Here is an 11856-nt window from a genome sequence, read left to right on the forward strand (position 1 = left end):
GTGTATAACTTTCTTTCATCTGCAGAACACAAAATATATAATGGGTTGCACTTTATTTTACAGTATGTGCACTTACATGTAGGTAACTAGGTAATATAAGGTAACTATGGGTTAGTGTTAGAGGTAGGTTCAGGGTTAGAACCTATTACCCAGTTATTACTAGAGTAAATAAATAGTATGTACATGGAGAATAGGAAAGTAAAATAAAGTGGGTTACACTTTATTTTAAGGTGTCATGGTTACAGTGTAATTATATATTTAAGTACTGAGTAATATTAAGCAATACAATACATGTATTTACTATGGAGTTATGGTAGGATTAGTTGCATGTAACTATGCAATTTACTGTTATTACTATGGTAAGTACATGTAACATATGAACACTGTAAAATAAAGTGTTACCATAAAGTGCTACCATATTATGAATGGATTTGGGTCCAAAATAACATTGAACCATTGGCAATATTCCCCCGGCCAAATATCTTCAGGTTTGGAAATGATATGAGGGTGAGTAAATGATGATAGAATTTAATTTTTTTTGGTTTTGGAGATTAACTATCTGATAAGTTTACATTTCTTATAAAGAGCAAGATTCATTTCCATACTAGAGCCCTCTGCTGAAATAGTAATATTGCAAGTAAATAATTTAATATCTACTGTTTTTACTTCATTGTCTTTGTGTTAAACTTTCATTTTCTCATGAAGATCCTCCTCTTTTGAGGAACTATAAAATGGGTGCTGAAACAGGTAAGTTATTACATTCTCCTCCTGATCAAAGATGGATCTGCAAATCTCAGTTTTTCTTCTGTTCATTCTGTTCACTGCAGGTACAGAGACAAATAGTGTTTGTTTTTAATATTATTGAATACAAATACAGATCATTGATCTCTCTCTCTCTCTCTCTCTCTCTCTCTCTCTCTCTCTCTCTCTCTCTCTCTACTAAAGGACACTCTATCAGCTGTTTTCAGTGTCAGTCGGGCTCTTGTTCACTGACGAACTGCTCCAGTGGAAATAACTGCCTCAGTATAACAGCTGCTGGTAAGTCCAGTATGGATTTAGGCATGTGACAGTATAACATTTTCATGTTGTGATAATTGCTGAAGCTTTTAATCACAGTATATGGTATTATCATGATATTGAATAAGCTGCAAAAAAGTGTTGTCATAGTCATACTATAGGAGGTTTAATAAATGTATTTCTTATAACAAAAAGAACTGAACATTTAAATACAATAAAGCAATACACAAAAATGTATAAAGTAAACAAATGTTTCAAACAGATTATATAATTTGCTATAATTTATTGGTGCTGCAAAATGTATATGTTGAACTTGTCAGTCGTCACAGAACGGCTACTACTTTTCTGGACAGAATTTAAAACTGCATGCATAAAATATTCTATATAATATACTGAAATTAATTTAGTTTTCCCTCAAATCATTATTCCATAATATAATAGTTAAATTTTAAATATTTTTGAAATGAGAAAAAAAAATGATTTAATGGTCATATTATATTACAAAGTTTGTCTTTGCAGGGCCAACCGATACTTCTCCAATGACAAGTAAACTGTGTTTGCCAGCAAGTAACTGTACAACTGGGTCCTTCAACATCGGCAGTTTAAAGTTCTCTTCTTACTGCTGTAACACAGACCTGTGTAATGTTCAAGATGCTTCAGGTATTGTACTTACAGTCAAAAGTTTACAGTCATAAAACATTAACCAAGAAATACTTGTCATGGGACTTTCTATTGGGGACTGTGACGTGCCGGAAGGGAATTTGGGTTTGTTCACACATGTCAACGTTTGGTTCAATTAAAACAAACCCTGGTGCAATTGCTCTATTAGTGCGGTTCATTTGAATAAGTGTGAACTATGAAGGTAATATGATGTCATAAAGAATCGCATGCGCAGGGTAAGAATTGTGAAAGTTTACATAAGATTGCAAGCGTAAATTAAATTTGCATGCGCAAGATAAGATTTGTAAAGGTGTAAATCGCCTTTCAAGTGTAAGAAAAAAATATTTGCAGCATTTTACTGTTATTCGTAAGTGTAATGCATGTATTGTGAAACTGCAGCTTCATGCTAACGCAAAATATTTGAATTTTTTATCACAAAATAAAAAGCTTTGATTGGCTACATGAAGGTGGACTCGCCCTCTTCTTCGTGCCAAAAGTGTAAGCGCGGAAAAATGAAAGTCAGAAGAATACAGATCCTATTTATTTTGCGTTAGCATGAAGCTGCAGTTTCACAATACATGCATTACACTTACGAATAACAGTAACATGCTGCAAACATTTTTTTACAAACAGTATGTTGTGTGCACAATTAGACAACAAGGTAAAGAAAGCTTGTTTTTCTTCTTTTTCTTGTAGATCCCTCTAATGCCCCGAATGGAAACAAATGTTACTTTTGTGATGAACAGAAGAACTGCTCAAAAGTATTGAACTGTTCAGGGATTCAAGATCGCTGCACTACAGCAACATGTGAGAGGATGAAGTGATTTTTTAAAATCTTTTTTAATCTTATGCATTTGATAAGGTTTTCATATATGCCAATAACCCGCTTAGACACCTCAGCTTTCATTCATGAATCCACTTCCATTTTCTTTTTTTTTTTCCATCAGGGACTGTGGCAAGTCAGACAGTGGCTGTAAAAGGCTGTGTCTCTAAATCATTTTGTGACGCTGCAACATCAGTTAGTAGTCTTGCCATTGGCAACGTCACATGTTGTGAGGGGAACCTGTGTAACGGGGCTCAGAGTGTCACCCAGAGCTTCCTGTTCCTCTGCTGTTCTCTGCTCTCCTACTTCATGATGCACTGAATACAGCAGATCTTCACATTCTACAATCAGACACTCTTTACTGAATATATAGCTCGTGTTTTTATCAGTACAAGATTTGATCTGGTGTGGGGAACTTAAAGGAGAACTTGGTAACTTTTTTAACTTAATAAAACTGTCTAGAAATCATTTGGATGGTTAAACAACCTGTTCTGGTGATATTGGTGACTTTCCCCGCTCCCCCCAGCGTTCCCAGGCGGAAAACCAACCTTGCAACTTAGGGACTACCGTCCCGGCAAGATAGAAATTGGAAGTCTCGTGAGAAACGAGAACGAGTGCGAAACACAAATTGCTTTACGGCAATTCGACATAAACACACACGCATGTATGATGTATACCAGATTACCCACCTCGGTAGACATAGCTCCACACGATACAGTTGGCTTGCTCCGATCAAAACAAACGCACATGAGCAGCGGTAGAGAGGGGGAGGAGGCCGCCGCAAGTGAGTTTTTTACGACCGTGTTGTGAAATATACGCCCCCCCACAGCTGTAGGGGGAGCTCGTGGGGAAAACATGCGACAACAAAAGGGAAAATCAGCGAAGAAGTGACTAGAGTTCGCTAGAGTTGCCGAGTTCTCCTTTAAAACAATATAGAAAATCTGATTAGTTGAAGGAAATATATATGGATTTTATGAAATATTTAACAAAATGTAACGATCACTGAAATAAAATGTAATGATCACCTTTGCATTTGTTTCTGGGTTTATTTTTAAAGTATAAAATTAATGAAAAGGAGGCAGGGCTAATTTGCATATTCACCAGTTATCAGCTTCACCTCGATTCTGATAGCTGTCACAGACTAGAGCAAATGAGATGGCAGGCGATAGTGACTGATGCTTTCTAAACACGCTTTGTGCAGCTTTGAAACCTTTGCGAAACGTTTTGAACCAGTGATTCGGGGCTCAAATCAAACTGCCAAACAAAGTCACATGATTTCAGTAAACCAGACTTTGTTACATCATAACCGCTTTGAAATTTTGATGGCTAGCGGATAGGGGACGATAATCTCTGTGAAAGGGGTGTAAGGATTCAGGCGTTTTCTTGATGCATCGATTACAAATCCTGCAAGGGGGGCTCAAGCAAACACCCTTCTGAAACCTATAATTAACAAATGGGACACCCTACGGTCTTGTGGACTTAATGGACACACGTATGCGGCTGTCAGTCCACAAGACCGCAAGTGCGCATGAAGTGTGTCATTTGGGACAGGGACTATAATGAGCAGATGACAGCTCTCTCACAATAGACCCTTTCACATTTCCGGGTTTCTCAGAAGCGGAAGTCGTCATATACAGTGCCCTCCACAATTAATGGCACCCCTGGTAAATATGATCAAAACTGGCTGTAAAAAATAAATCTGCATTGTTTATCCTTTTGATCTTTCATTCAAAAAATTTGCAAAAATCTAACCTTTCATTTAAGTAAAAGAATTGAATGTGGGGGGGAAATCACATTATGAAATAAATGTTTTTCTCCAAAACACGTTGGCCACAATTATTGGCACCCTTTTATTAAATACTTTTTGCCATCTCCTTTTGACAAGATACCAGCTCTGAGTCTCCTCCTATAATGCCTGATGAGTTTGGAGAACACCTGACAAGAGATCAGAGACCATTCCTCCATACAGAATCTCTCCAGATCCTTCAGATTCCCAGATCCATGTTTGTGCTTCTTCTCTTCAGTTCAGCCCACTCATCAGGTCAGGGAACTGGGACGGTCATGGCAGAAGCTTCATTTTGTGCTCCGCATCAAATTTTTGTGTTGATTTTGATGTTTGTTTTGGATCGTTGTCCTGATGGAAGATCCAACCACGGCCCATTATAAGATTTCTAGCAGAAGGCGTCAGGTTTTGATTTTTTAACTGTTGATATTTGATAGAATCCACGATGCCATGTATCTGAACAAGAAGTCCAGGACCTCCAGCAGAAAAATATGCCCACAACATTAAAGATCCAATGGTATATTAAATTGTACACATGGGGTACTTTTTATCCTTGTGTGCACCAAACCCATCTAGTGTGTTTGCTGGCAAAAAGCTATTTTTTTAGTCTCATCTGACCACAGAACCCTGTGCCATTTGAAGATCCAGTCGTGTCTGACAATTAAATTTGCTGGAGTTTGTTTCTGGATGAGCGAGGAGGATTTTTCTTGAAACCCTCCCAAACAACATGTGGGGATGTAGGGTTTTTTTTAGGTTTTTTTTTTTTGTGGCTTTCTGACCCCAAGACTCAACTAATCTCTGCAATTCTCCATCTGTGATCCTTGAAGAGTCTTTGGCCACTCAAACTTTCATCCTCGCCGTGCATTAAGACAGTATAGACACACGTCCTCTTCCTGGCAGATTCGTAACATCTTTAGTTGATTGGAACTTCTTAATTATTGCCCTAATGGTCAAAATGGGGATTTTCAATTCTTTAGCTATTGTCTTACAGCCACTTTCTATTTTGTGATGGTCAATAATCTTTTGCTGCGCATCAGAACTATATTCTTTGGTTTTACTCATTGTGATGGATGATTAAGGGGATTTGGCCTTTGTGTTTCCTCATATTTAAACTCCTGTGAAACACGAAGTCATAGCTGGACAGTTTCATGTTTCTAGTCACCCTGGTGTGCTAAAAAAGGTAAATATTAATGGGAATATACTTCAGAGATATTTTACTCGTAAAAAATTCTAGGGGTGCCAATAATTGTGGCCAACGTGTTTTGGAGAAAAACATTTATTTCATAATGTGAAATTTAACATTCTGGAGTCGTCACTAACAAGAGATCAGACCATAAACATGACAAGCTGTTAGAGCCAATATTTAATAAAAAAAAAAAAGATGTAGAAATTATTTCATAGGAGAAATGGCAAACTTATGTGATGAACATGAGCCAGTCCATGTTCATTAACTTCGCAACTCGACCATGGGGCTCAGGCTCTGAAATCTTACCAATTATGTCATTCCACGAGTAGCAAATGGTATCTTCTTTGTCAGGCCACTGGAAGGCATTCTTGTTTCCATGTTGAACCATACAGTTCGCTTGTATTTCCTCTCCCTGAATATTCAACACTTGGCCCACATATCGCTTCTCATCATATTTTACTATGATGAACTTTCCCACTTGTTACGTCCAGAGCCGTAAGGTTCTGTTTGTGTGTGTTCAGCTGTGCTGTTTTCTCGTTCTCTATCCCGGTCTCTCTTCATAGGAAAAATGGTTCCACCTGGTACAGATAATCAATGGCCTGCTGTGATTGGATGCTGGGAGTATTTAAACTGCAAACACCATCAGAGCTGTGTTGGCAGTAAAAAGTTTATTGGAGTATGGAGAGAGTGTGGAGGGTAGGAAAGTGATATTTGGTTTTCTGAAGATAACTGGATTAGATAGGAGGATTTAGTATGAATGAGAACAAAGGGTAATTAAAACCGAAAGGTGGCAGTAATGCAACTCAAAGGATGCCAGCTGCCTTAAAAACCCAAAAAGAAGAAGAAGAAGAAGAGCTGTGTTGGTGGTGGCTTGACTGTGCAGCAGTAGCAATGAGGTCCCTTCTTCAACCCCAGACCTGAGACTTTGTTGAAGCCAGTAGTGAACAGTGTATCTCTACCTTATATCGTGTGTACTACTTAGTGAAGTAGTTTTCTCTTTTTAGTCTCTTTCTATTTCAATCCCTGATTGAGACTTTAAAGGCAGAAGTGAGTGTTACCTTTAATGGTTTAATCATTGTTTGACTTAATGGATCATTTTCTCTTGGTTTATTTGAAGTTTGTTACTTAACCATTTATTTCTTTATTTTTTGTGAGGTTAGTAGGGAGGTGGGTGCCATTTATTTTGAATCATACTTTTTTCTCCTGTTTATGCTAGCAAGGGAGTTAGCTTATTTTGCTGTACTTTTGTTTTCTTTTCTTTTAGTTTAGGTAGTCTGATTAATGAGGAGTAAGATTGATTTATGTTTGTTGTTTTGGCTATACCCCCTTCTGAACTTGATACCTCTCTTTTTCTTTTGCCTAATTTGTAAATAAAACTACTTTCTTGAATGAGATCACTATGTGGTTATTGTGAAACAACTCTGGGTCTGGAGATGGGGTGGCTTCATGCTGTTGCACATTCATTTCACCACCATCCATTTTTACTGTTTCATTCCTCCCCTAGACCAATCAGGAAATCGTAACACACTTCAAACACTTGGTCTTGGTCACTTTCAACATCTTCATCCAAGAAAGACGGGGTAGGGATAGGGGTAATCTCTTGAGCTGGACTGTCACCAGCCATTTTGACTTTTGTAACCTTGAAGCAGCCACACACTTTTGGGTAGCTGCAGAAGCAACTTACTGCCCTATGAAACACCTCCCCTGTTGTTGTAGAGAAAAACTAGTGTGTACCTAGTATGCCTTTCACAGCAGGGAGCACAGGAGGGAGCAGTTTGTCAAATTCTTCTATGTCCTTTTCCTCTATCCATTTCATTTGGATTTTCTTCTCCTCTTTGCTGGACAAGAAGTCAAAGAGGGCCTCTGCAGATTTTGAGACGGTTGCAAAGCTCTGAATGGCCGTTTTGGTGTAGGCAACCACTGTATGTATGGTTGCTTGGTTTCTATTTCCACCAAAGTGGAAAGATTGAATTTCTGTGTTCAGTTTGCATCCATAATTTTCAGAGAAATCAACGTGCAACACCAAATCATTTTCTTGCAATTCCTCCTTTAACTCCCTCATTTTGGCTGATTGGTGCATCCAATTGAATTGATGGGATGGAATTGACGCCGGAAGGTCTCTGCCAGCTTTCCCAGCGTTCCCTCAACCCCTTTTTTAACCCAGTTCATGAAGACCTTTTCCCCTACAGTCACCTTCACCCGCTCCCACTGCTCCCACCTAGCGAATTCATCAGGATTGTGTGAGTTGAGACGCACCTCATCAAAACAGCAGTTGGTGCACTGCCTGTACATACATTTTTGTTCCTCTGTGTTACAAGTAATGGAGGAAAGAAGATTAGACAGGCTTTTGGTTGAAATCATGCCTTTAAAAACCAAAGAGTCAATCAGTAGGCACATGTTTTCATGCTGGTAGCATGCACAGGTATTTCTATCTGTTGGCCTGGTCTCTGTTATGTGCTTAGGCCTGTAGAGAGCAAACTGCCGGTACGACATTTGCATTGTGAAGCTAGATTCTTGGTTGTATTCACTCAGAGTGTAGCTTACTCATGGTTTTGGTCAAAACCCGCCGCTGCATTTTGTTGTTTTTCCGGACCACAGTTTCCCTTTTCCCTGCCAAGAGCCTGCTGTTTTCATCCCTGGAAAGAAAGTTAGTGACTTGCTGGGTTTTTTTTGTGTTGCAGATCTCTTCGTTGAAGATCTGAGGGTAGGTTGACGTGCTTTCTTAGCTTTATTCCAGCGATGCTTTTGAACCCTCATTTTACTATTGGCTTTTTTCATGCCATCGAGCATTGCTTTTAGCTAATTGTTTTCTCTTTCCAGCCTCTTAATTTTTGCTGTCAACTTGGGTGGACAAACCTTTTGGGGGGGACTTGGAATTGGGGAAATAGAACCATGAGCAGGAGAAAGATGAACTGGACTAAAGGACACATCAAGGTCTTCGGGTTATTGGGGAGTAATATCCAAAATGGCTGCCACCAGATCCTCCTTCTTCTTCCTGTTCCTTGCCTTTGTCTTCTTCCATTCCTCACAAAGCTTTGCTCTCTTATGTTTTGGGAGGCTGGTTATATTTCGTGGTTGAATTTCTCCTTTAGCTTTTCTTTTCTTGATATCTGTTGATGGAACAGAGACAGCTGTTACATGTTTTCTATACAAGTGTACGTCTTAGAGAATGTTTTACTCAATTTCCCTAATATAAACTCAATTTCCCTATTATAAACGTATTTACTTTCTCCTTCTCTCCCTAAGGATCTCTTCATGCCTGGCTTCTTCATGTGCTAACCTTTCCCGGTACCTCCTTGTCCTTTCTTTGCTCATGCCTAAAAACGGACAAAAATCACTTTAAAAACAATGATCAGTGACTGTTAACATACACATATAACAAACAAATGAAGACAGATATATATTTATGTTTAATATATGTATAATATAGGTATATCATGTATAATGAAGACAGATATATATTTGTTTAATATATGTATAATATAGGTATTATATATAATATTTACAATATTTGTTTAATATATATATATAGAAACAGATATATTTATATTTATGTTTACTATTGCAAACATAACAGACAAGAATCTAGCTACATCTGACTTAATTATGTCACACTACAGGACGGGCTGTCACACCACAGGACTCTTTCACCTTTGCAGCCATTTTGAGTCATTGCTATACAAGACTGACCTTGGGCATTACAGTAACTGAATAAGTTCATTGTTTTAAACCTGAATATGATTCTTTTTTTTTATATATATTTTTCTTTTTTCTTGAACTAGATCAGTCACACCACAGGACTATCAAAAATGGACACGTACATGGTCTGACAGAAATGATGAAATTGATCAAATTAATAAGAGATTAACACTTACCTTTTAACCTCCTTAAAAGCACATCCAAACATCTGGGGGACTTCCTGGTTGGAGGCTTGACTATATGACCCCTATGGCTGTCCATGTAACTGCCTGTACAAAAATCTAATATCCTATGTCACACTGCAGGACAGCATTTGTGTTTCAAAACTAAATGTACTGTAAATATTTTAGTACTTTTTAGCATTTTGAAAACTTAAGTTAATTAAGTAAATACATACAAAATAATGCCAAGGCATTTATTAGCTGCTCCAAACATATCTGGTTTATTTTACTAATATTTACATTTGATGAGTCATCAATGTTACAGTCACACCGCAGGGCATTTTGCTATTCACCTTGAAATATGAACAACACCAAATACATTTTACATCCCAAAATCATAATATTGAAATAAAATTATGTTCTATGCCCCACTGGCATGTGTTGTTTTAGTTGAGAAATGCAGTTCAGTAAACATTTACACTTAATTACAGAAAAAACATGCGTTACGTCATCTACAAATGGACAAAAGTTTTTAGTTTTTTTGGCCCCACACGAAGGCCGATGTGTAGGCTAATTCGCACCCAGACTAGTACATTAGGGGAAACATTTAAATAATCCTGTGAATGCACTTTTAAAAAACGCAGATCGGCATCAAATGTTATTGTGAATCATTTCAAATTAAATTGTTCTGAATTAGAAAAAAAAAATTCTTGAATCGAACACCTATGGATCGTGAATCAAATCAATTCTCTGTCTACCCAAATATTCACAGCCCTACTGTAAACCCATAAACCAGTGTCTATGTTCTTTTTTTTAAAGAAAACAAAAAAGAAAAAAAATTTTAAATACTTTGAAATGTCACATTAGTACAATAAAAAGGAAGAGATTCAGTTAATAATATCTTATTGACCTGATTAACCAAGCTCTCCAAAATTTACTCAAATCACATGGACTGCAAAAAGATGTGCTAGTAAATCTCTTTGTGACGGCCTCTGCTAAAGCTGAGAGAAGAGGCTGTAACATGTAAATAAATGTTTTATAAATTGGTATACTTTACTATACAAGGCAATTTCTGAAATCAAGTTTGGAGTAATGCTAAAGAACTTCAAAATAACTTCAAAAGATATATTGCAAAATAATAATAATAGCTTTCTTTTGGCACTGTTGTACTGTAGTAACAGTGGTTTAAATAAAGTGTAAAACTGTATTTAGCATCATTGATCAGCAGGGGGCAGCAGATTATATTTCTACCAAAATAACACTGCATCTGCTTGACATCAAACAGCTTAATGCAAAATTTGTTTGTTTGTTTTTATTTCACAATTATGTAATGTTGGTAGTAAAGTCTTATCATATATCAGAGAAGTCACCAGAAAACAGAAACTACAAGCTGAACAACTGAACAAAACTGGCTTCAAGTGACAATCTTCATCTTTAAACCCCATGATGATTGACAGTGCTTATTGATTAGCATCATTGATAATAATCAGCAGGTCAACAAACGGGTAAAAATTGCTGTAATAAACGTCAAAAGTTTTCATCAGATGGGACAAAGATCAAATGATTATTACGTTTATGTATATGTTTGTGCTCAAATCTGCTCTTGTGCATTTTACATTTTTAGACTTGTTCATCATATTCTATCCTCGAGTGGAGGCCCTCCTGTCGGGTACCAACACCCTTTTACCATTCCATTGCAATTCTATATTAAAATAATAGGATTGTGTGTGCTCTTTTACATCTATAAAATGGACGCTTAAACAAGCATTATTTCATTCACCTTCTCATCAAAGATGGATCTGCAAATCTCAGTTTGTCTACTGTTCATTCTTTTCACTGGAGGTACAAAAAATATATATATATATAAGTGTTTGTAATGTTACTGGGTACAAATGCAGATCAATGACGTCTTTCTCTCTCTTTAATTACCAAAGGACACTCTCTCAACTGTTATGAGTGTGCAAGTCTGACGAGCTCATGTGACCAGGTAACAAACCGCTCCAATGGATTCTCCAACTGCTTAGGTGCAACACTAGATGTTGATCAGTCCAGTATGATGGATTGAAATATAATGCTATAATTTATTGATGCTGTGTCAGTGTTAATGTAAATGACGTTCAACTCGTCTCAGAACTACTCTTTTTCTGTGCAATTTCTTCTTTTGCAATTTACAATTGCAAGCATGGAATGTTCGATATACAGTTATTTTTGCTGAAATTGTTATTCTGATAAAATAATTAGAAATTTGTTTGAAATTAGAAAAAACATAAATTTAAAGCATTTTCACTAACAGTTTACAATAAGGTTCCATTTACATAAGTTAACTATAAGCTAAAATTAATTAACAATGAAAATACTTCTAAAGCATTTAATTACCTTGTTAATTCATTGGTAATTTCAACATGTGCTACTACATTATTTATATTTATATTTATGTATCTGTTAATATTATTTAATGGACCTGACCTGAGCTGACATGAACTAACAATAATGTTGAATTTGTATGAACAAACATTTTCTCTAGTGG

The 11856-nt window shown here is 36.8% G+C and overlaps 1 protein-coding gene and 1 long non-coding RNA gene across 2 annotated transcripts; one reads left to right on the forward strand and one right to left on the reverse strand.

Moving 5' to 3' along the window:
- The first annotated feature begins 686 nt into the window (after nt 1-686).
- On the forward strand, nt 687-4361 carry LOC307144952 (uncharacterized protein). Its single transcript, XM_079847711.1, has 5 exons — nt 687-827; nt 946-1038; nt 1537-1677; nt 2374-2484; nt 2625-4361. The coding sequence occupies exons 1-5, from the start codon at nt 779-781 to the stop codon at nt 2819-2821; spliced, it is 591 nt and encodes a 196-aa protein (XP_079703837.1). The 5' UTR covers nt 687-778; the 3' UTR covers nt 2822-4361.
- Nucleotides 4362-5628: 1267 nt separating this feature from the next.
- LOC307144959 lies at nt 5629-8744 on the reverse strand. The gene is made up of 2 exons (XR_013818861.1): nt 8696-8744; nt 5629-8579 (listed from the first exon to the last, which is right to left on the reverse strand). It is a non-coding gene; the product is annotated as an uncharacterized lncRNA (long non-coding RNA).
- Between the last annotated feature and the right edge of the window lie 3112 nt (nt 8745-11856).

The sequence above is a fragment of the Squalius cephalus genome, assembly GCF_949319135.1.
Source record: "Squalius cephalus genome assembly, chromosome: 17".
NCBI classification, from domain to species: Eukaryota; Metazoa; Chordata; class Actinopteri; order Cypriniformes; family Leuciscidae; genus Squalius; species Squalius cephalus.